This window comes from Mytilus galloprovincialis, chromosome 8 (genome assembly GCF_965363235.1).
Source record: "Mytilus galloprovincialis chromosome 8, xbMytGall1.hap1.1, whole genome shotgun sequence".
NCBI lineage: Eukaryota > Metazoa > Mollusca > Bivalvia > Mytilida > Mytilidae > Mytilus > Mytilus galloprovincialis.
In genome coordinates this window covers 50172886-50199125 of record NC_134845.1, presented here as the reverse complement: position 1 = coordinate 50199125, position 26240 = coordinate 50172886, and the positions used below count along the sequence as shown (strand labels likewise).

Genomic DNA, 26240 nt, shown 5'->3' with positions numbered 1-26240 from the left:
TTGAGAAACGGACGTCGATTTGAGGAACGGACGTCGATTAGAGGCCGGACGTCGATCTGAGTCTAACATATATATTTTTTTATTTGTGTTTATAATTTGTTGTTTGTGTTTGTTTGTCTGTTTTTATTATATTATTTTGTTCGTTTCGTTTCGTTTCGTTTTGTTTTTGTTTTATTTTTTTTGTAATATTTTTTACATCATTTTTTTATCACGTTGATGTGTTATGAAATGTACGGATGACACGTACACACAATTTAACTCCCCCTTATCGATACTGGTTCCTTGTCATCTACCACAGCTTACCGCCCGTACCAGTTCAACTAAGAGAAATTCATAAAATGGCTGACGAAGTTGTTGACGAGACCCAAAGTGGCGGATTTTTCTCAAATCTTCTGTCAGAACTGATTGGAAGCCCACTTAATCTCTTGCTTCTTGCTATATGTTTGTTTTTATTATACAAAATAATTGGCGGAAGACGTGATACTACACCCTCAGCGCCGAAGCCGCAGATTCCCCGTTTGAAGAAAACAGATTTTGCACTTGAACAATTGAAAGAATTTGATGGCAGGGGTCAAGATGGAAGAATTCTTATAGCTGTCAACTTCAAAGTGTTTGATGTCACACGAGGCAAACGATTTTATGGCCCAGGTAGTTAACAGAAAAATGCATACAATGATTTTAACTTAGAAGTAACACTAACTCTTACACTTCAGGGCTTGACTTATTCTAGTCTAGCTGCGGAACATGGTCCGCAAATAGTTAGAAAATAACATAAGGATCTCTGAGCTATGGTTCCGCAGCTAAGTCTAGTCCAAATAATTAGTATGTCTTGAAAGGGTATTATACTTTTTTCTTTGACATCTTATCCACAGAGGGCGTCCAACAGTGGCGGATCCAGAAATTTTCATAAGTGGGGGCCCACTGACTGACCTAAGAGGGGGCCCGCTCCAGTCACGCTTCAGTGATTCCCTGTATAAGCAACCAAATTTTTTCCCTAAAAGGGGGGGCCCGGGCCCCCTGGGCCCACCCCCTAAATCCGCCTCTGTCCAAGCAAAATTTAAGATAGCCTTCCAAGACGTCATAATTATTTTGTCTAGAATTTGTCCAAATATTGATATAAAGGCAATAAGAGAGGGGATTAATGCCCATTACTGTTGTGCGTCAAACAGTCATTTTGGGCTATGGTTAGTGTCAAATTGGACCACAATTAAAAATATTTTGGTTTGCCCAAACCCTACTCAAAGGTTGAGACAGTGGGTACTGGGTAGGTACATTTGTAGGTAGGCATTTTTTTTTTTTTCAAAAAGAGAAATTGAAGTATTGAGTGTTTATCTGGTCTTCATGTCTATCTGATTAAAAAAAAAACTTCTTCAAATCAGGACAATAAAAGAATTTGAGTAGGCAGCTTTTTTCTGGGTAGGTACATGTAGCGTTTGGGCAAACAAACCTATTCTTTTTGGTGGAAGAAGACTTCAAGTCTTCAGAAGGCCAATGGTGCCGACTTTAAAATCATTGAATTCTCCATATGCCGCATTCATTTCTGTGTATTACAACTTCATAACAACTTCTGATTCCTGACACCGATTTTTACACATGATTAAGCATCTGAATCATTTACATTGTCTTTTGTAAATTAGGATTGAAAAACAATCACTATCGTAAATATGTACCCTTTTATTTATGTAAATTATTAGATTTCATCTCATCTACATGAACGTTATTTGTTTACGTGTAACCGGATGTTTTTACTGTAGATATTTGAAGTACGCATATACATGTGTGAATTTGGTATCGGGACAACTCGCCCTGTTTACATGTTCGCCCTTGAAGTTACGAATTTGCAGACAAAAAGATTTTGTTTTTCATAAATAGAAAGGATCTAGACTATTTCTTATTAAATTATTGTCTTTATTCATTGTTTTCCTTTGTCATGTGAATTAGATGCCCTTCTACTTCAAATGGTTTGAATCTATTGATGAAATTATTCAAGACTCAGTTGACAATCTTGAGCAGTACTTGCTGTTGGGAGAATTTTGAATAAACTCTAAATGCTCATCATTGCTCATAGAATAAGAAATATAATCTAAACTGAATGTACCTCCTTCTGAATAATTTATTACAATATACATGATATAAATATAAATCCCTTTTGACAAGAGAAATCTGACTTTTGTCAGAAATATTTGTTTCAAATGTGCAAAGGTAATCACGTGTGGCGGCCATATTGGTTTGTTTACAAATATGTGAAGAAGCCTCCAGACCATGACCTAAACATTAACAAATGATTAATAGTCTTCTGAAAACGTAAACTTTATGCAATACTATTTCATGTATTTTATCAATCGTGATTATTTTCATAAATTTAAATTTGATTATTTAAAGAAATAAAATTATAACAATTATGATTTTAGATTAGAGATTCTACACAGACATGCTTTGATCTATTACATTTGTATCTAGCCAAATTAGTTTACCTGTGTGAAAATGTAAATAATGGTCTAAATGGATATTAATTTGTTTACTAAACAAGTAAAGACAAACTATGGATGGAAGATAATAATTCACATAAATATTTCAGGACATTTGATTTATTTTAATAAATTTTCAGTTATTTAGTATTTTGTAAAAAAAAGGGGGAGGTTTTTTTTTACATGTTGCGCCGTATCTCAAAAACAATTTATGATTATTGCTTAAAACTTTACACACTTCTTTGTTATATTAATCTTAAGATCTGTATACTTTTTGGTTTTGATTCAAAATGTTATTTTAGTGATATTTAGTTTTTTTGAAGAAAAAAAGAGGGGGGTTCATATGTCCCTCTGTATCTCAAAAACAATAAATGGAACAAAGCAGCCTGGGTTAGGGCTGCTATTATGGTAATTCAAATTAGCTTTTATTCACCTTCTTCCACCTCAGAGCTATCAGCTCTTTGATTTATGGCCTTGGTTAAAAATTGTACTGTGATTTGTCTTAATATCAAATATAGTTATTGTGAAACTGATTTGTCATAGCCATCAGTCTCAAACAATTGTTGTTACCGTTATGTTTGCAAAAAGAATAAACATGATAAACATGATTGACCATGTTGCCTGATTCATCAAAATTTTGTCAATTTTTTTTCGTACCGTTCTACGTTGCATGATTCAATAACACTTGTAATATAAGGCCTTTTTTTTTTAATTAGTTGGTTTACGGACAACTAGTGTCAAAGGTTAGGGTCGGAGGAGGTAAAAAAAATAAAAATAAAATAGCAATCTTCGATTTTTTTTTTGTTCACGTATAACTGTTCTGAAAAATTTGAGTTGGAGGAAAAAAAAAAAAAAAAATGCTGTTCATTCATGACATTACAGGGGTTGAGGAGGAGAAATAGTTTAGCTCTTATCTTGATATGCTTTGCATTTGATGGATGGATGGTCAATTGTTGTTTAATGTCTAGTGGCTAATCAGATGCATAATTAGGATGAGAATATGATAATGAGAAATGAAATGCTAAACTGACACACTGAGCCAGAATTTAAATGTGGTAGCTCACAAGGTAACAGTTCCCCCAAAGATATGTTACCTTACCCAAACACATTATTCTGACTCCTTTAATAATTGCAATTGCCCCAATAATTTTTGCCCCAAAGGACGCAAGCACTTCTACGGGTGTACTGGTAGGGGTGTCTGCCCTAGTTTTGTTTGGTGGCGAAACTGTTTGTACCTTGACAATGGCAACATTTTCATCAGCCATATTGTCGAATATGGCATCGCCGATTGTTTGCTTAGGTTTGCATTTGATAAAAGTGCTCTCAGTACGTTGACCATCAAAGTTAATATTCAACTGAAAGTAGATGAAGCCGTCAGACTCCATGGTCCTCCCTCGTTGGGTTTTTGAATTCGTCTGCGTCATTTCGAAGCTTTTCAAAATACGCCGTTCACTACAAACGCTTTATTGACACAGACAAAACGTTTTGGAACGCCTCGGATTTTTTTATTCACAGCACTCGAAAAATCGGGTCGGCGGAATAAAAAACAACACGAAATCAAAATTTTAATTTTATTTCACTTTTAAACAAAATCGGGTCGGCGGATCCGTAAACCAACTAATTAAAAAAAAAAGGCCTAATGACCAAATAACACTTGAAATTTTAACATTAGCACATAGTAGTGATTTTTAAACATTGATTTTTAAATACATTTAAAAGTATATTATAAAGGTTTTTATAATTTCAAAATGATATACAACGCAGGTAAGTTCATAAAGATCGTTATAAATATAGTGGTTACATCCAACATGGCGACCAAGGACAACCCATATATACATGTACCATGTGGCATGGTCGCCATGTAGGATGTACACACTTATTGACACCATATTTATAAGGATCTGTATGAAATTACCTGCTTGCTGTAAATAATTTTTAAATTATCAAATACACTTGTAATATACTATTATTTGATAATAACAGTCTGCACGGTTAGCCACTAGCCCGATGCCCCAGACTAGTAAAATTTCATTCGGACTAGTAAGTTTTTACAAAACTTTGTTTGGACCAATAAGAAAAATGTCAGAATATGGGTCTTCAGACTAGTAGTTAAAAAAGTTTTTGGTGCAGACTGATAATAATAACATTAGATATATGTTTCTTTATAAATGTTGTTCCAAATATATTCTCTAGAAATGAGTGTCAACTGTTAACTCTCAAAAATTCTGTTATTGGAAGTTTAATGTTTGTAGATGAATTAGTAATAAAAAGAAGGTCTTCAGGAAGCCTACATAAATTTTCTTCTTGCAGTGATAAATCGCAACTCATTATTAATTGTAAAAAGACTTAAGACTATGGGTTATTGGTCATCTTCATAAAAAGTTGCAAAATATGAAATTTAATAACAAGCACACTGTTTTAGAATCAGTAAATAAATTTAGGTTCTTAGGCAACCTGCTCTCACAAAATGGAAACTTATTGTCATCTGCTGAAGCACTTTCTAAAAAGGCCCTAAAAGTTATGTACTCTATCAAAAGCTATATATACAACATGTACAAGTGGTCTGAACGAATTACCTGCAAATTTATCTGTTCATTTATTTGATTCTTTGGTTCGTCCTATTCTTGCATATAATTGTGAAATTTGGTATATGGATGTGTACAAATCATACTATTATGCAATTGTTAGAGCCAGAAAAAATAATTCTCATTTGAATAAACATGATAAACTCAAGTTTTATAACTAAATGTAGTTAAGAGTCCTCCTGAAAAAAAATCACAATAAGTTTTGTAAATTTACACTTGGAGTTAAAAAGTGTGCTAGTAATATTGCCTCAAGATCTGAATTGGGAAGATTCCCCCTTTTTTCTTTCATTGCCACACCATGCAGCATCATGATGCACTCAGTCAATTTTATATGAAGACCAACTTTTGAGTGAAAACTCATCTGATTAACTTAGTGAGTGTTACTACTTTTCTAAATCACTTCATGATCAAGGTATATATACTCATGGTACTCATATCATATGTTAATCATACATGTATGTATAAGGTCTGATAATAATATTAGCAAACCCAAAGATGTAACTAAAAACAAAAACAGAGACTGTAAGAATTTCAGTAAAAAATTCATGATTATAGCTAAAAAATGTAATTCATTTGTAATTATAAGTATTGAATGCTTCTTTTTGTAACTTCATAGGGTTGTAAAAGTGTTGACCGTGCGCACATTTTTAAAATGAAGCGCTTCATACAAAATGTACTTCGGTCAACGCTTTTACACCCCAATGAAGTTACAAAAAGAAAGCATTCAATTCTTAAATGATAAGTCTAAGTACATGTATGGGGAAACAGTAAAAAAAAAAATAATAGAATAAACAGTTACATTTAATGATTTAGCATGGATAGTGATTTGATACTGAATGATGAGGTGAATATGTCATTATTTTTTTTTTAACTCCACAAACCGGACATGTCTTCTTCTTAACCTACAGGACTTTGTTTCTTTCCTCATGTTCCTAGTGGTCTTCTTTACCCAAACAAAATGGACCCTTACATTTCAAGTTTTGTTCTGATACCCTCTTTCAGTATGCCCATGTGCTGTTTTGCCAATGGCAATGTACTATTGAAATTGCCCTTTCAAGTTTGAACGATCAATATCCGTTCAGAAAGTTCAATAACAATAATGTTTTTTGTTTGTTTGTTGTACATGTTGTAATGTCTTTCTTAGTCGAACCACAGGTTAGTATTGATTTACTGCAGATGTTGTAAATATCTTTTTAACTCTACAAACTGTGAAATTGAGAATGGAAATGGGGAATAAGTCAAAGAGACAAAAATCTGACTAAATACATGTACATGTAGCAGAAATCACCTTCCAAAGGCCACCAATGGGTCTTCATGACAGTGAGAAAATCCTACATCCAAAGGTGCTTCTACTGGTTACTCAACTAAAATGTGTTCTATTTCAGCGATAAATGAACTAAAATTATAAATGATACAAGACGAACAAAGGCCAGAGGCTTCTGACTTTGGACAGGCGCAAAAATACGGGAGGGTTAAGCATGTTTTTTGAGATCTCAATCCTCCCCAGTACCTCTAGCATACATGTATCTAGCCAATGACGAAAAAACTATTAAACAGTAAAACTAATAATTAAGCCACAGCAACATTAAAAAGCAGTGTAATTTGCAATTCTGTGAGTGTTGAGTAAAACCTATTAAAAAGTCTATATATCATGATATATTATGGTTGTATCATTATTTTCGAGGCTATAGATTAAGAACTACAGTGCCTAATGGTTGTTCCCCTGTAGTTGTTGTTAATAGTAAAAATAAAAAATCAAACTTCTTGTATTTCAGATGGTGCCTATGGAGTATTTGCAGGCAGAGATGCATCAAGAGGTCTTGGTACGTTCTCACTTAATGAGGATGCTCTGAAGGATGAATATGATGATCTATCAGATCTCAATATGGAACAGATGGAAAGAGTCAAAGAATGGGAGATGCAATTTACAGGTAAAAAAAACTGATATTATAAAATTCAAAATACATTGGACCAGAAATAAAATTGAAATTGTTTGATGTTTCTCGCCTAACAACCTAAAAAATGTAAAAAGCAGCCCCAGCATAACAGAGGAGACATTAAGTTTTACCCTTGTCTTTCTGGAGGTACATCTGTTCATTCATCACAAAATTGGTTTCCATTTTCTATCTTTAGTTTGCCTCAACCAAATGTTATGAAACTTAGCCACAATGCTTATGGTCACAACATGCACAAAACACTTACATGTATATATCAAGTTTGATTTTTAATTGCTTTAATCACACTCATTTACATGTATAAATAGCAAAAACAAAGACAATTTCTCTGAAACAAGCACGTAAAAACCTACACCATCAGCGACCAATCACCATGGTTTCTGACTTGAACAGAAACAGTATTATCACAATAAATGGAAGTTTTCTTTCCCCTTCGAAACCTCAACTTGTAACATATATATATAGTCTTAGCCAAAAAAAAAAATTCCTTACCTATCCACTAGGCATGGATAGGCAACATATATCAAATAATTCGTTAAAGGTGGCCATGTTATGAATGTACATGTTGCATTCACATGTCACATGTCTATATGCATGTTAATACACATGTAGCACATAAAATGTAAAAGCAATTTATCAAGCATTGATGAGGACATACAGTATGCACTAAAATAAAATCAATTCTGGGGCATTAGACTAGTGGTTAATGGTGACAGACATCATGTAGGACACTTTATCAATCATTACTGGAACTGACTGTGAAGTTTGACCCTTTCAAAATTGCTTTCATAAATTTTCTCAATGTTCCCATCTTATTTGTTTATTTTTTATAACAATCTTTCACAATTATATCATTATATCATTATATCTTTATGTTTGTACATCAACAAAGAAAAATTCACAAAGAAAAGCATTAAACACAGTACAATTATGTCAACACTAAGTCAGTAGGTGGATACCATTTATACTTGTCTAGAGTCCTGCCTTTCATAGCCGTTTTAAACATACCAAAGAAATATGCATCTTTTGTTAACTGACCTGCTTACTAGCATTTCAATTTATAGCACTTAATGGAAATCAACCAAGGTGTTATCTAATTCAAATATGACTGCCGTTTGCACTGAAATTAAACTGGTGATGAAAGATTTTAAAGACATCAATAAAAAATCATGCACTTGCATCAGTTTATATCCAAATTAAAAAAAATGTTTAATACTCTAATTTTAAGATTATAACTTTGTTTTTAAGCTATTTTATTGTATGTAAATAAAAAGACTCGTGTATGTACATGTGTACAAAAATGATATATTTACAGATTATCATTGATCATCTCAACGAGATTGATATTCTAGCTTGAGCCGGGACGGCGAAAGCTAGAAAGGCAATCCAGTTGAGATGATCAATGATGATCTGTTTGTCGCTATCTTACCTATGAGGATGATGTCAATTTCGTACTAACGAAATTGACATGAAATTGACATCGTGGTCATACATTTGTAATAGGTAAAATAGCGATAAACAGATTATCATTGATCATCTCAACTCGATTGCCCTTCTCGCTTTCGCCGTCCCGGCTCAAGCAAGAATATCAATCTCGTTGAGATGATCAACAATAATCTATAAATACATGTAGAAAGGATTTGTGAACATCTAAAAAGCCTCTTGAATTTTTCAGTATAATACCTTCAACATGTTCAATCTGCATGCATATTTCTAGCAACTATCAACTTTATGTCATGCACTTGCCAATTAACTACATAAAATGTTATAAGATATAAGACAATTCTAAAAAATACTGTCAAGAGCATGAAGAAATTGCAGCAGCTGTATCTTTAAATCCTTGAAAAAGAAATCATTCTAGCTTCAAATTATGAATTTGATAGAAAAAAGTTTTGTATGTATCTCCGTTAAGGTTATTCCTACATTTTAGAAAAAAGACCAATCTACTTCTTTAACATGCTTAATGAATCATTTCTTAAAGAAGTTTGTATACAATGAAATTAGTTGAAAAAAGATTTAATTTAGCATCTTTTGAATTAGTATAAATTGATATCAATGTATTTCAGAGAAATATGATTATGTTGGACGGTTATTAAAGCCTGGAGAGACGCCCAGGGAATATTCCGATACAGAAGATGAACATTCAGAAGACAAGAGCACAGAAGAGAAGAAGAAAGACTAGTTTGTTTTTGTTAAGGTGTTGACTGGTGCTATCTGCCATGTTGAAGCTGCCAACTTATCTGTCTGGACCACATTGACATGTAATAAATCCATAGAGTTCTCTCCCTTTGTAGTAGTCCTGAATCATTAGTACGTAATCCAAAAATGTTGTTGATATGTTATGTCCAAGACATACAGTTCTTTATAGTAATGTGATTTACACATGTTGACGCTAAAGCGTTAGATTAATAATGATTCATAAATATATAGATATCTTGACCATATCGAGGATTTATATACATGGTTTTTGTGGTCAGTTGTTGCAGCTTAAACACGTTAAATGAAAGAAAAAGTATTTATTAAAAATCTTGTACACGATTGTCAAACTGCTTTTAGTCTAATTTTACTTTTTTTTTTTTTACTTTTTCATATTGTATAAATGTATGTGCTATTTATATTAAATGAGTATTACATGTATGTTATTTTTATCTATTTTGGGGGATCAAATTGTGCAATGATGTCACTGGTTTATTTTGCTATATCTTGCTTCAATATCATGAGTATATGCTAGTAGTAAAGCTTCTTACAGGTTACCTTATATATATTTTTCATGCATATTTCAAACTTAATATTTATGTCCGAAATAACATAAATATTTAAAAAGTGATAATATCCAAAATAGCAAATTGCAAAACCTTTTACGAAAAGAAATAAAGTGTACTTTGTGTGCACTGGTTGATCAAATCATTCTAGAAGGGAGAGGGACCAACAATACTTTCAACAAGCAATTTAAGCATTTTTTCACTATTTTTTCTTCATATTTGTTCCAAAACATTTTTGAAATGTCTGGTACCTGAATCTTAAATCATGATTATACCTTATTTTATATCTTGTAAATGCTCAGTAGAAGGAAAATAGAAAGAACCTTATCAGTATGAATATAAGTGCCTGATTACTATTCTTGAGGGGCGGTACAAGAAGGTGACATCCCAAAAAATTTAAACATTCTTTCCCAGATCCCTGAATTATTTATTAATTCCTGAGTCCCAATAGGTAAAAATCCTGAATTCTGATGACATAAAAGATGAAATAAGTCCTGTTTCTTGAATAATGTCCTCCGACCACTATTGCTTTCTTTTACAAGATTAACAAAGGAAGGCTATGTTAATGAGTTGACTTCTCATTGTTGAAGGCCATACAGTTACAATGTACCTAAAAATCCTTTGTTCAATTCATTTGAACTTTGGTGTAAAGTTGTCTTATTGCAATTGGAAATCATACCACATCTCTTTATTTTTATATAAGTAGGTAGATTTATGATAACATACTTTTGACTACCTTTGTGCAGTATTGTATATCATGTATATCTTGTTAGGTGTTATATTTCTGAGCATTATTTAGATTGAAAATTAGCTTTAAATACCCATGTTGCTTAATGTGAAAAGCTTGCATCAGAACTTTGTTTTCTATAGATTTTAAGATCTGTTTATGCACTAGTACTGCTGCAGAAAACTCAATTTAATTTGAAATGCATTTTGAAAAGTTGTCATTTCTGTATGTGCTACATGTATATTGTTATATATTTTTCATTGATTTATTCCAAGTTTTACTCATATTGTTTCTCTTAAAATGAGATAGAATAACTAGTTTTAAACACAAACAAGAGCAATTATGGAAACAGTACTTGGTAATTTACAATGTATGTTATTCAAAACTACAATTATGTAAGCTAATAGTTTGATATATTCAGTGCTTTAATTTTTCAAATTAAGTATGTTGTCTACGGCTATAGTGTGGGAAATATATACAGATTGCTTTGAAATTGATGATTTTGAATGAGGAAGCTTTTGCTGTAAATGCACAAAAGTAGACACCAGATTACACTTTGCCATAATGTGTTGAGGCTAATGTTTGTGTTAGTTTCGTAAATTATGTAGACAAATCCACTGAATTTAATGAAAAAAAGGATTTTAAATTAAGAACAGAATGAATCATGCTGTTCGAGGTAAATATATGGTAAAATCTTTTGAATTACTTCCATTTATATAAAACCAATAAAAAATGTCAATAACAATAATTTTGTTTCCATGCAATTTAATCTACCATCTTTACCATCTGTTTAAAAAATACATGTATGCTCAAAGAGCAACATTAGTCTAAAATAACCATATTAGAGACAACTATTTTATTTAGAAGCTGACATTAAATTTGCTGTTGTAGGATTATATTGCATTATATTTCACAGGTGCAGGTATTTTTCAATTTTTACTACTTGGTCCAAGGTACATTGAAGCCTACTTTTGTTAAATGTCAATATTAAAGTAGAAGATGGAATGGGATTATAGTGTGTAAAAGTAGAACGATTATTTTTCAGAGATTTGTTATTTTCATTTTGTTTGCTTGAGTTTTTTTTCTCGTTTTTTCTTCATTGAAAGATCTCTTTTCTATATTATTTTATTTTGTGACATTCCATAACGTTTTTGTATATTTCTGTAAATGAGTGATTTGAAAATTAGTGTTTGATATATAAGTCTTAACCCCTCATGTACAAATGTCTTATATGTTGCATTAGAATCGGTATGACATGTGGACAATAGATGATCTATAATACAGGTTTGAAATAGGATTTTTAATCGGGATATCTGGTGCACTCAAGTGGATTTTTTGAGATTGAGAATTTCAGACTAAATTTGATCATAGGATGTGCCATATAATTTTTTATGTTTTAAATTTTAGATTTTAAGAAGGAAAAGGGATTAACCACCCTAGGGAATTCTAAGTAATGTTAAAATGAAATTAAATGCCCATGAAAACTATTTAAGGAATGACTGTAATATTTTTTCTGTTTATGAAGAAATAACATAAAAAATTTGGTGCACATTGAATAGAGCACATAGTGTGCACCACATTTTTAACAGTGTGTACCACATTTTTTATGTTATTTCGGATAGACAGAAAAAATATTACACTCATTTCTTATAATCTAATTCTAAATTCCATTTCAAACAATAAAAAACCCACGAAAAAACGTTGATGAGGTCATGGTCACATGACAAAATTATGTCTATGTGCTGATAACAAAATAACGTCACCCAATCAGAAGACATGTTACATCCAAAATTAAACTATTGAAGTTTATATTGTTATGGGCTATCAAGTCAATGCTAATAAACTGAACTTACTGTAAAATACAAGTTACAAATTTATTGTTGTGGTTTTTGAAGAATGAACGAAAAATCAAGATTAGTTATTGGTGATTTTAGTAAATGCCTCGTGCAAATTATGCAATAAGAATTTTTTGGCAACACCAAATCGGTTACAATTTTTTACAATCATAAAAACATTGCATGTTGTTTGGAATATACCGTACCAGTTTACATTTTTAAGTATGTGAATCATGGTACCATGGTAGTATATTGTCATTGTGAGAATACTGATGTGCAGTCTTTATTTTCAGATAAGCAGATAGTTTTTCTCAAACTAACTCAGACAAGAAATTAGCATAATATATCTAAAAACCAAATATCTTTAGTGTGATTCTACTTGAGCTCTTTGTCCCTGTACAATTCATATAAGTTTTGCAGTAACAAAAAAATCTTTACCAAAATATCTTATTTGACCTGTAAATGATATGCATAGTCTTTCTCATTGTCGGCAACTTTAAAATTAGAGAGGAGTCCCATTTGATGATACATGTATAACTTGTTATGTGAGATACCTGTCAAGTACACATTTGTTGCTTAAATCTAAATGTTTGGTTGAATATAAAAATGAGAATTGACAATTTTTTGAAAGACAATATTGTTGTTCTAGTCTGTGTGGAGTTGCACTGTATTGTGTATGGTTGAAATGTATATATTGTTAGTGAGGTATGAAATATTTTATTTTATAATATTCAATAAAATATGTGATTCTCAAGTTGAACAAAGGTTGGTTAATTTATGTAGATTTGAATAAGAATTGTATATATAAACATTTTGGATTATAGATTGTCTATGTTTTTTCGAAACATGAAAGTTTCTCAGTAACTATCTCATCTTAGGGCAATAGTCCTAAGATTAGATCTCGTTGTAGGGCAAAAGTCCTAAGATTAGATCTCGTTGTTGGGCAATAGTCCTAAGATAGAATCATAGAGATGAGATGTCATTCTAAGGCAATAGTCTGGAAATGAGATGTCATTGTAGGGCAATAGTCTGAAGATAAAATCTCGCTGTAGGGCAATAGTCTTGAGATAAGATGTCATTGTAGGGCAATAGTCCTAAGATGAGATCTCATTGTAGGGCAATAGTCTGGAGATGGGATATCATTGTAGGGCAATAGTTCTTAGATGAGATCTCATTGTAGGGCAATAGTCTGGAGATGAGATCTCATTGTAGGGCAACAATCTGGGGATGAGATGTAATTGTAGGGCAATATTCTGGAGATGAGATCTCATTGTAGGCCAATAGTCTGGAGATGAGTTGTCATTGTAGGCCAATAATCCTGATATGATAGGTCTTTGAAGGGCAATAGTATTGAGAGAAGATGCTTTTATAATACAATAGTCCTTGGATGTAGCCAAGAAACCTTTTTGAGTTGAAAGAACATGGAGAGTCTTAATAAATATTCATTTAGCTCATGATGTCATTGCATTCTCTAGTACTAAACTGAAAAAAAAGAACCATCACAGTCAAGTTGAATGAAAAAAGGGGGAAATCTGCAGAATGGTCAACGGCAATTTAAAAAGAACAAGATATTGAAAATGTGTAAAACATGTGATACATTTTGATTTCAAACTTTTTAACAGCTTTTTATTACATGTTTCTCTTATGAAAATTTACTATTTTAAACACTGAATGCTTAAAGATTAATCTTAGAAAACCAATTTTCATGTTATGTCAAATTGCCTATTATGTAATAATACTACATTTACATGGAAACTTCATCTATTTTACTTTTAGCTCACCTGGCCCAAAGGGCCAAGTGAGCTTTTCCCATCACTTTGCGTCTGTCGTCTGTCGTCGATAACTTTTACAAAAATCTTCTCCTCTGAAACTACTGGGCCAAATTAAACCAAACTTGGCCACAATCATCATAAGGGTATCTAGTTTTAAAAATGTGTCCGGTAACCCGGTCAACCAATCAAGATGGCCGCCATGGCTAAAAATAGAACATAGGGGTAAAATGCATTTTTTGGCTTATAACTCAAAAACCAAAGCATTTAGAGCTGCCCCTAAATTGGTAATTTTAAGGAAATTTTACTTTTTTTGGTTATTATCTTGAATATTATTATAGATAGAGATAAACTGTTAACAGCAATAATGTTCAGCAAAGTAAGATTTACAAATAAGTCAACATGACCAAAATGGTCAGTTGACCCCTTTAGGAGTTATTGCCCTTTATAGTTAATTTTTAACCATTTTTCGTAAATCTTAGCAATCTTTTAAAAAAATCTTCTGCTCTGAAACTACTGGGCCAAATTAATCCAAACTTGGCCACAATCATCATTTGGGTATCTAATTTAAAAAATGTGTGGTGTGACCCTGCCAACCAACCAAGATGGCGGCCATGGCTAAAAATAGAACATAAGGGTAAAATGTAGATTTTGGCTTATAACTCTAAAATCAAAGCATTTAGAGCAAATCTGACACAAAGAAATAATCTATTAGGTCAAGATCTATCTGCCCTGAAATTTTCAGACAAATCAGACAACATGTTGTTGGGTTGCTGCCCCTGAATTAGTAATTTTAAAGAAATTTTGCAGTTTTTGCTTATTATCTTGAATATTGCTATAGGTAGAGGTAAACTGTAAACAGCAATAATGTTCAGCAAAGTAAGATCTACAAATAAGTCAAACATGACCAAAATGGTCAGTTGACCCCTTTAGGAGTTATTGCCCTTTATAGTTAATTTTTAACCATTTTTCGTAAATCTTAGTAATCTTTTAAAAAATCTTCTTCTCTGAAACTACTGGGCCAGATTTAACCAAACTTGGCCACAATCATTATTTGGGTATCTAGTTTTAAAAATGTGTGGTGATACCCTGCCAACAAACCAAGATGGCCGCCATAGCTAAAAATAGAACATAGGGGCGAAATGTAGATTTTGGCTTATATCTCTGAAACCAAAGAATTTAGAGCAAATCTGACTTGGATAAATTGTTTATCATGTCAAGATTTATCTGTCCTGAAATTTTCAGACAAAACAGACAACCTGTTGTTTGTTTGCTGCCCTAGAATTAGTAATTTTAAGGAAATTTTGCAGTTTTTGGTTATCTTGAATATTATAATAGATAGAGATAAACTGTAAACAGCAATAATGTTCAGCAAAGTAAGATCTACAAATTTTCAACATGACCAAAATTGTCAGTTTTCCCCTTAAGGATTTATACGACCGCAAAAATTGAAAATTTTTTGGTCGTATATTGGTATGATGTTGGCGTCGTTGTCTGTGTCGTCGTCGTCCGAATACTTTTAGTTTTCGCACTCTAACTTTAGTAAATGAGAATAGAAATCTATGAAATTTTAACACAAGGTTTATTACCACAAAAGGAAGGTTGGGATTGATTTTGGAAGTTTTGGTCCCAACATTTTAGGAATTAGGGGCCAAAAAGGGCCCAAATAAGCATTTTCTTGGTTTTCGCACTATAACTTTAGTTTAAGTAAATAGAAATCTATGAAATTTTGACACAAGGTTTATGACCACAAAAGGAAGGTTGGGATTGATTTTGGGAGTTTTGGTTTCAACTGTTTAGGAATTAGGGGCCAAAAAAGGGCCCAAATAAGCATTATTCTTGGTTTTCGCACAATAACTTTAGTATAAGTAAATAGAAATCAATGAAATTTAAACACAAGGTTTATGACCACAAAAGGAAGGTTGGGATTGATTTCGGGAGTTGATGTCGGAACAGTTTAGGAATTAGGGGCCAAAAAGGGGCCAAATAAGCATTTTTCTTGGTTTTCGCACCATAACTTTAGTATAAGTAAATAGAAATCTATGAAATTTAAACACAAGGTTTATGACCATAAAAGGAAGGTTGGGATTGATTTTGGAAGTTCTGGTCCCAACAGTTTAGGAATAAGGGGCCCAAAGGGTCCAAAATTAAACTTTGTTTGATTTCATCAAAAATTGAATAATCGGGGTTCCTTGATATGCCGAATCTAACTGTGTATGTAGATTCTTAATTTTTGGTCCTGTTTTAAAATTGGTCTACATTAAGGTCCAAAGGGTCCAAAATTAAACTTAGTTTGATATTAACAAAAATTGAATCCTTGGGGTTCTTTTATATGCTGAATCTAAAAATGTACATAGATTTTTGATTATTGGCCCAGTTTTCAAGTTGGTCCAAATCGGGGTCCAAAATTAAACTTTGTTTGATTTCATAAAAAATTGAATAATTGGGGTTCTTTGATATGCCAAATCTAACTGTGTATGTAGATTCTTAATTTTTGGTCCCGTTTTCAAATTGGTCTACATTAAAGTCCAAAGGGTCCAAAATTAAACTAGGTTTGATTTTAACAAAAATTGAATTCTTGGGCTTATTTGATATGCTGAATCTAAACCTATACTTAGATTTTTGATTATGGGCCTAGTTTTCAAGTTGGTCCAAATCAGGATCCAAAATTATTATATTAAGTATTGTGCAATAGCAAGAAATTTTCAATTGGACAGTATTCAGCAATAGCAAGAAATCTTCAATTGCACAGTATTGTGCAATAGCAAGAAATTTTCAATTGCACAGTATTGCGCAATAGCAAGAAATCTTCAATTGCACAGTATTGTGCAATAGCAAATATTTTCAATTGCACAGTATTGCGCAATAACAAGAAATATCTAATTGCACAATATTGTGCAATAGCAAGAAATTTTCATATTTTCAATTGGAGTTATCTTTCTTTGTCCAGAATAGTAGTTGAATCAACTTAAATCATTGCTTTATACAGTATACAATGTATATTTACTTTTACTACCAACTGATAAATTAAAACAATCTTTACCATTCAGTGATAACAAGCACTTTTTTTACATTTTAATATGTATTTAAATGAGTAGTTATTGTTGCAAACTCCATTAGAAATTTGAATTGAGATCATTTTTGGAATAAGGGAAAGGGGGATGTGAAAAAAAAAATTGGGGGGGGGGGGGGTTTCAATTTTTTTCATTTCAGATTTCATAAATAAAAAGAAAATTTCTTCAAACATTTTTTTGAGAGGATTAATATTCAACAGCATAGTGAATTGCTCAAAGGCAAAAAAAATTTTAAGTTCATTAGACCACATTCATTATGTGTCAGAAACCTATGCTGTGTCAACTATTTAATCACAATCCAAATTTAGAGCTGAATCCAGCTTGAATGTTGTGTCCATACTTGCCCCAACCGTTCAGGGTTCAACCTCTGCGGTCGTATAAAGCTGCGCCCTGCGGAGCATCTGGTTGCCCTTTGTAGTCATTTTTTAACAATTTTCAAAAATTTTTGTAAATTTTTATAATATATTTTCCACTGTAATTACTAGGCCAAGTTCATTATAGATAGAGATAATTGTAGCTAGACGAATGTCCAGTAAAGTAAGATCTACAAACACATCATGATCACAAAACACAATTTTGTCATGAATTTATCTGTGTCCATTGTTTAATATGCACATAGACCAAGGTGAGCGACTCAGGCTCTTGATTATGCATGATTTTACACAAATTATTGTTGCTCAAATGTCGAATGGATTTCTGAATTTAATGTATATATAAGTATACGATATATTGAGTAAAATACATTTAAGCAATATGATTTTATTGTTAATTGTTTTTAAAATATTTGCATTTTTAAATTATTCTTCAAAAAAGAATTTTTGACAGTATTACCTTAGCCTATAGTACTGTTGCAATATTGACAGAATCCCATATACTTTTTATTGTATAATTCTATTTAAATTACAGGGGAAATATGAAAAAGGGAGATAACTCTTTTTAATTTTGATCTCTTAAAGTTTGCATAATCTGTACTGGAACATCTGCTGAGAAATGAGCTGAAACTTGTATTTGATGTACATGTTTTTTATTTCAGTGCATTGAACAATATTGAAAATATTTTTTTTAATTACTGGTTTTACTTCTATTTGTACAGATTCTAATTTTAAAATAACTAATTTGGGTTTATATATTTGACAAGTTTATCTTTAATTTCAATTTTTCATCAGTTATAGAGTTTTTACATTATAAACCAAGCTTTTTTGCATGTGAACTGACGCATACCAACAAAATTACTTAAATTTAAATTTTAACACCTTTCTGAAAATTGTTTTGAAGTATTTTCACTCGCATGATTAAGAACAGTTTCATCCATCATTGCCTTGAAGAATTTAAAAAATTCTGTCATCTAATTAAACATTGATTTGCTGTTGCTAAGAAAAACTTAACTACAAATTTGAAATAAAACTTATACAAGGTTTCATTAAGTGTTGTCCCTTGAAAAGCTCAATTAATAACTGCCTTTGTTTACCTTAAGCTTTCAAAAGATGCTATAATACTTGAAAAATAACTAGAAGAAACTGTTTGCAGTTGCACCCCCTGACTGTTGAATTCAAGGCGTGACTTAGTTCATGATACAGACAATTTCTTTGGTTTAGATCATTCAAATATATATTTTAAATGATTGATTTGCTAACAGAGGTATCTTTTTAACCATACTTTTTGCTTCGGTTATGCTCAACTTTTAACTAATTATATTTATTTGCCAATGAGTAATTGTAGATTTTGGTATAAAAGTTCTGTATATAATTATACACTGATTGTTATTTAATTTGTTCTATTGTATGATTATTTAAATCAAATTAAAGGCAAAGTGTACAGTTGAAATCTGTTTATGTACTTCTTCTTACTAAATAAAATTAAGAATGGAAATGGGGAATGTTTCAAAAAAGACCACAACCTGACCAAAGAGCAGAGAACAGCCGAAGACCACCAATAGGTCTTCAACACAGCAAGAAAAGATTGCATCCAGAGGTGTGCTTCAGCTGGCCCCTAAACAAAAATGTGTACTAGTTCAGTGGTAATGGACATCATACTAAACTCCGAAATATATAAATGAACTAAAATTGAAAATCTTACCAGACTAACAAAGTCCAGGCTCCTGACTTGGGACAGGCGCAAAAGTGCAGCAGGGGTTAAACATCTTTTGTGAGATCTCAACCCTTCCCCTTTACTTATAGCTAATTAGAAAAAAAACGCATATCAATACGCATAGTAAAACTCAGATTTAGAAAAGTTCAAGTCTGATTTCAGAATAGGTAACAAAAGAAACTAAGCAAAATGACAATGATAAATAAATTAACGAAAGACTACTAGCTGTTACTTATATATGCAAGCTTCAGACCTCAATTAAAGTTTAACTAATATAACAAACATAACAGCAACCAATAAGATCCAACAACAATCACTGAATAACTGAGTTGGTGTCTCTAAACTTTGGACATGTACATATAGAAAATGGTGGAGTCAAACATGTTTGTTAGAGCTCAACCCAAAGCTTTTTAGCTCACCTGACCTGAAAGGTCAAGTGAGCTTTTCTCATCACTTGGCGTCCGGCGTCCGGCATCCGTCGTCCGTCGTCCGTAAACTTTTACAAAAATCTTCTCTAAAACTACTGGGCCAAATTTAACCAAACTTGGCCACAATCATCCTTGGGGTATCTAGTTTTAAAAATGTGTCCGATGACCTGGCCATCAAACCAAGATGGCCCCCATGGCTAAAAATAGAACACAGGGGTAAAATGCAGTTTTTGGTTTATAACTCAAAAACCAAAGCATTTAGAGCAAATCTGACATGTGGTAAAATTGATAATCAGGTCAAGATCTATCTGCCCCGAAATTTTCAGATGAATCGGTCAACCCGTGTTGGGTTGCTGCCCCTGAATTGGTAATTTTAAGGAAATTTTGCTGTTTTTATGCCCCACCTACGATAGTAGAGGGGCATTATGTTTTCTGGTCTGTGCGTCCGTTCGTCCGTCTGTTCGTTCGTCCGTTCGTCCGTCTGTCCCGCTTCAGGTTAAAGTTTTTGGTCAAGGTAGTTTTTGATGAAGTTGAAGTCCAATCAACTTGAAACTTAGTATACATGTGCCCTATGATATGATCTTTCTAATTTAAATGCCAAATTATAGTTTTGACCCCAATTTTATGGTTCACTGAACATAGAAAATGATAGTGCAAATTTCAGGTTAAAGTTTTTGGTCAAGGTAGTTTTTGATGAAGTTGAAGTCCAATCAACTTGAAACTTAGTATACATGTGCCCTATGATATGATCTTTCTAATTTAAATGCCAAATTATAGTTTTGACCCCAATTGTACGGTTCACTGAACATAGAAAATGATAGTGCAAATTTCAGGTTAAAGATTTTGGTCAAGGTAGTTTTTGATAAAGTAGAAGTCCAATCAACTTGAAACTTAGTATACATGTTCCCTTTGATAAGATCATTCTAATTTTAATGCCAAATTAGAGAATTTATTCCAATTTCACGGTCCACTAAACATAGAAAATGATAGTGCGAGTGGGGCATCCGTGTACTGTGGACACATTCTTGTTGGTTATTATCTTGAATATCATTATAGATAGAGATAAACTGTAAAGAGCAATAATGTTCAGCAAAGTAAGATTTACAAATAAGTCAACATGACTGAAACGGTCAGTTAGTGTTAGTAATCTTTTACAAAATTCTTCTCCTCTGAAACTACTGGGCTAAAGTTAACCAAACTTGGCAAAAATCATCTTTGGGGTATCTAGTTAAAAAAATGTGTCCGGTGACCCGGCCATCTAACCAAGATGGCCGCCACAGCTAAAAATAGAACATAGGGGTAAAATGCAGTTTTTGACTTATAACTCAAAAACCAAAGCATTTAGAGAAAATCTAACAGAATTTAATTGTTTATCATGTCAAGATCTATCTGCCCTGAAATTTTCAGATGGATCGGACAACTGGTTGTTGGGTTGCTGCCCCTGAATTGGTAATTTTAAGGAAATTTTGCAGTTTTTGGTTATTATCTTGAATACTATTATAGATAGAGATAAACTGTAAACAACATTAATGTTCAGCAAAGTAAGATCTACAAATAAGTCAACATGACCAAAATTGTCAGAGAACTCCTTAAGGAGTTATTGTCCTTTATAGTCAATATTGAACAACTTTTCGTCTTTTTGTAACTTGTACAAAAATCTTCTTTTCTAAAACTATGGACCAAATTTAACCAAACTTGGCCACAATCATTACTAGGGTATCTATTTTAAAAAAGTGTCTAATGACCCTGCCTGCCAACCAAAATGGCCGACATCAGTAAAACAGTAACAGGTGAGCGACACAGGCTCTTGAGAGCCTCTAGTTTAAAAAGACCGTCCTAAACATTGTCCATCCGTACACGTTTGAAGATGCAAATAGGCTCAAAATTGCGAACTTGGATTAAATGTGCATTACTAGGAGTACAACAACCCTCTTTCTGAAATAAATAACTTTGAACTTCATTTCAAACCGATGAGAAATGTTAAGTTTAACATCTACCTTCCGTTCGGAACTGTTGTATGTATGTGACCTAAATATACACGGTAACATCTAGTTGCTATTTCTGTGTCAGTTCGGTCTCTTTTGAAGAGTTGTCTCATTAACTATCATGCCACATCTTCTTGTTTATATTTGATGTAATGATGTGTCTCAGGTTAACAGTTTGCGTAACGTCCAGTAGCAAATAGTTCTTACATATTCAAGACACGAAGGACTTTGCAGTTTTTTAAAGTGTATAGTTTTCGACTGACATTGAAAAATCAATCAATGTCAGTTGAAAACAGACATAACTGTATTTGTGGGGGCAATATCAATCTCGGGCCTGACCTTTATATGCATGTACCTACCAGTGGTCAGTCTTCTTCTTTCTAAGACCCCAACGGTAAACATGTGGTTTTTCACTAAGATAGAACTAAGACTTTAATGTTTTATGTGATTTGAAGGAGTAAAACGTATGGAGAGTGATCGATTTCACACAATTTACAACGATTCAACTTTATAACAATATCATGTGTTGCCGTCTCCCGTGTTATTTTAAGTTTCAATTGTACAACCGGATCATGTAAACAATTGAGTCTGGAAGACCCCTCCCATTTTCCATCACCAGTCACGCAACTATGGTTGGCTAAAAAACGAATTCTACACATTTTGAAAGTTTGAAGATTTTTTTTTTTTTTTTGCAAAAAAATGTACTTTTCCGATGCGGTTTTTTCTTCTTCTGAATTTCGCCAGGATTTTTTTATCTTACCGCAGATACTTTCTAGTATAGAAAGTCCTTGCTTACCGGGACAGAATTTATGGTGTTTTACTGATACCGAGAGTAAACCCAATGGATGACTTAATGCGAAACAATCCAAAAGTTATGACCAAGTTTTTATACGACCGTCAAAATTTTGACGGGACGTATTATGTTATGCATATGTCCGGTGTCTGTCCGTCCGTCTATCCGTCAGTCCGTCTGTCCGTCTATCAGCGTTAAATGTAAAGTTAAAATTTTATAAAGAAATACTTTCTATAAGTATAAATATGGTAAATAATTTCTGACTGTTAAGAAGGAGTGAGCTTACTATTAATACATCTTATAAAATTACAGAGGTTTCTTAGTGTCTTTGTTTTTGTTTTTTTTTTTTAATTAAACCGTTTGTTGAATGTAATAATGTTATCTCTTGGTATTAGTTCATTCGGAATAAATCTTCTTTCATCTTTTAAAGCCGGACAAACAAAAATATAGTGGTATTCGTCTCCGATATCTCTTTTCGTACATATTGGACATTTTCTATCACTTCTGTCAATGTTATGCCATCTCCCCTTTTCTATTGGCAGTGAATGATTCAATGTTCGGAATTTACAAAGTGTATATATATATATATCCGTCTGTAAGGCGTAAACATGTCGCACCGTAACTTGAGAACGACTTATCCAAATTTCATGAAACGTATTGTAGTTGTTTCTTATGATGGTCAAATGATCTGTATACTTTTTGGTGAAAATAAGATTAAAACTTTTTGAGTTACGGCACTTTGAAACTAAAACAGGGGGGTGTTTTTTTCACATGTCGCACCGTATATCAAAAACGATTTTTCATTTTTGCTTAAAACTTTACACAATTCTTAGTTATATTAATTTTAAGATCTGTATACTTTTTGGTGATGATTCAAAATTTCATTTTTGAGTTATTGAGTATTTTGTAAAAAAGGGGGAGGGTTTTTTTACATGTCGAGCCGTATCTCAAAAACAATTTATGATTATTGCTTAAAACTTTACACACTTCTTTGTTATATTCATCTTAAGATCTGTATACTTTTTGGTTTTGATTCAAAATTTTATTTTAGTGATATTTAGTTTTTTTTAAGAAAAAAAAGAGGGGGGGGGGTTCATATGTCCTTCCGTATCTCAACTCAAAAACATATTTTCACACAGCTCATGGCGCAGCTGTTTATTCTACAAATATAATAAACAAAAATTATGACGAACAGCACCCCTCGGCGAGACTTTGACTATGTACAGATAAAAAATATCTTGAAGTGCAGATTGTATAGCGAAACTGCGGATTTATTAAAGCAACAGGTATTAGCATCTTGTTTGCAAAAAAAATTACGTTACAGAGTTCTGTTTGTAGCATATACATATATTGGATTTGCTCAGAAAAAAAGTGTTAGGTGAACTTGTTTGTATAAACCTAAAATTAAACGTTGTTTATACCTTTTCTTACTTTAACACATTTTCACACGCTTGTATGGACCCGCTTGTATACTAAGTACAAAAATGTCACTGACGCTTATTATTTTGCTGCTTTGCCAACTTTATCTTTAACAAGAAGATACTTTTGAATGAACATGTATAATAAAACAGTTATACAAAACAACTTCTTTAAATCCATGTTTGATATCGATTTGACATCTACACAAATATTATAAGTATAACGGTAACCTCTCGAAATTAAATTTTTCTCATTTTATACGCTTTTCTATGGTGTCTACCTGCACAGAAAGTGTTAAACGCTAGACCAAAGAATCCGATGTAACAGATGACTTCATTGTAATTTCAATTTCTATAAAAATGTTAATGGTAATCAAGATTAAATATATATATAAAATATGTAATTGAATATCAATACTTCACTGAGATCTGCTTTTGACTGACTTAATTATGTTTTTTTTTAACGACAAAGGCTGACTGTGAAAGCATTGGTCACAACTGATCACAACTAACCCACAACACATCTACATGTATGCGCTACGACAAAAAAATGGTCAAATCGCGGGTCATCTGTGATCATCGTACGACAGTCTCACGATATTTTGAGCATCGTGGTGCAGTCGTGGGACGAAAATTGGACATTCACCTTTTTTGCTCTACGATTTTTTGTCGTGTCACTGTCTTGTGGCTGTCGTAAGAGTGTCTTACCACAATCGTGTGACTGTCGTTGGTACCAACATAAACGATTTTAAGAAGAACAAAAATCGTGCGACTGTCGCTATACATTCGTGATACAGTCGCACAATTGTCTCACGAACATCAGATTTTGTACGATGCTCGCACAGTGGTACGTTCGTCTTGCAACCTATTTTCGTTGTATTCAGAAGAATACAATTCGGCAGGAATGAATGTTTGGAAAACATACCGTCTGCCGTTTAAAGAGGATGGCTATTCCACCAGGACGCTTACGTTTGGCCCTGCTGAAAATGTGCCTCGCCGGACTCCAACAAGAGCAAAATATCATCCATTTATTTTTCTTTTCGTGGGCATCCTGGGTTAAACTCGCCGAACAATTATAATATAAGCTAATACGAAAAACGTCGTTTACTTGGACCGGACTTATAATGACACTTAACTATATAGAAAGTAAATGGCAAATAGCTTGCAACAAATCAGGCCTTCTATATATAATGGTACTCCCAGAGTCAAACGCGCGAGTGACCCACGACTGTTGTGCGACAGTTGTAAGACAGTCAACGACAAAAAAATCGTACGATCAGTTGTGACCGGGTCTTACGATCTGTTTTCGTGGATGATCTAAAAAACAGTTGTCGTGGCACTCTCGTGCAAAATGCAAAAAAAAATATTGTGTGTGGTTACATCAGCTACGACATGTCCACGATAGTTCCATGATGGGTACACGACAGAGAAAAAAGAATTGTAATTGACTGTCGTAGGTAAGTCGCAAGTCGGTCGTGCGACAGTCGTACGACAATTGTGAGTTGTTTGGGTTTTTTTCAGGTTTTCATGTCATGGGATGCGCGTCTTACTGTCGTGCCACTGTCGCACGACTGTCGAGCCACTGTCTTGAAACATGCCAGACTCTATCCGCATGAATACAACGAAATCACCGGCAGATTCTCGCTCCAACTCTTGCATCAGTGAATACTATACTGCCCAAACATCAGGCGCCGTTCGATCCATGGTCTAACCCACCAACGTCGGGCGTTTCGCTAATTCCTATACTGTTCACGGGCTCGAATCAACGCTAACAGGACCATATTTTGCTCTTTCTGAAGTCCGGCAAGGCACCTATTCAGCAAGCCCAAGCGTAATTTGTTCTGGTGGAATAGCCATCCTCTTTAAACGACAGACGGTGTCTTTCTAAACATTCATCTCGGCGAATTGTATTCTTCTAAATAAAACAAAAATATGTTGTACGACGAACGCACCACTGTCGTACGACAGACAATCAATGTTGTGCGATCATCGTACGAAATTTGGTATATGTGAGACAATCGTGCGACTGTATCACGAGTGTCTTGCGAAAGTCGTAGGATTGTCATACGACAGTCGTGCAACAGTCGTACCATTTTTCTTTATCAAAATGGTTTATGTTAGTACCCACGACAATGTGTTTATCGCACAACAGTCGCACGACTGTGGCAAGACACTATCACGACAGCCACCAGACAGTGACACGACAAAAAATCGTAGAGCAAAAAAAGGTGCATGTCCTATTTCCGTCCCACGACACACAACACCGCCACGATGCTCAAAATATCGTGCGACTGTCGTACGATGATCACAAATGACCCACGATTCGACTATTTTTCATGTCGTGGCGCTGCAT

At 33.2% G+C, this 26240-nt stretch overlaps 1 protein-coding gene across 1 annotated transcript; it reads left to right on the top strand.

The window, feature by feature from the left end:
• The first annotated feature begins 300 nt into the window (after nt 1-300).
• LOC143042139 (membrane-associated progesterone receptor component 1-like) lies at nt 301-9660 on the top strand. The gene is made up of 3 exons (XM_076214394.1): nt 301-648; nt 6829-6984; nt 9075-9660. The coding sequence occupies exons 1-3, from the start codon at nt 339-341 to the stop codon at nt 9188-9190; spliced, it is 582 nt and encodes a 193-aa protein (XP_076070509.1). The 5' UTR covers nt 301-338; the 3' UTR covers nt 9191-9660.
• Nucleotides 9661-26240: the final 16580 nt, after the last annotated feature.

Coding starts and splice junctions, on each gene's coding strand:
- LOC143042139 (XM_076214394.1), top strand. CDS start 339: ATGGCTGACGAAGTTGTTGACGAGACCCAAAGTGGCGGATTTTTCTCA. Junction 649..6,828: donor CAAACGATTTTATGGCCCAG/GTAGTTAACAGA, acceptor CTTGTATTTCAG/ATGGTGCCTATGGAGTATTT. Junction 6,985..9,074: donor ATGGGAGATGCAATTTACAG/GTAAAAAAAACT, acceptor AATGTATTTCAG/AGAAATATGATTATGTTGGA.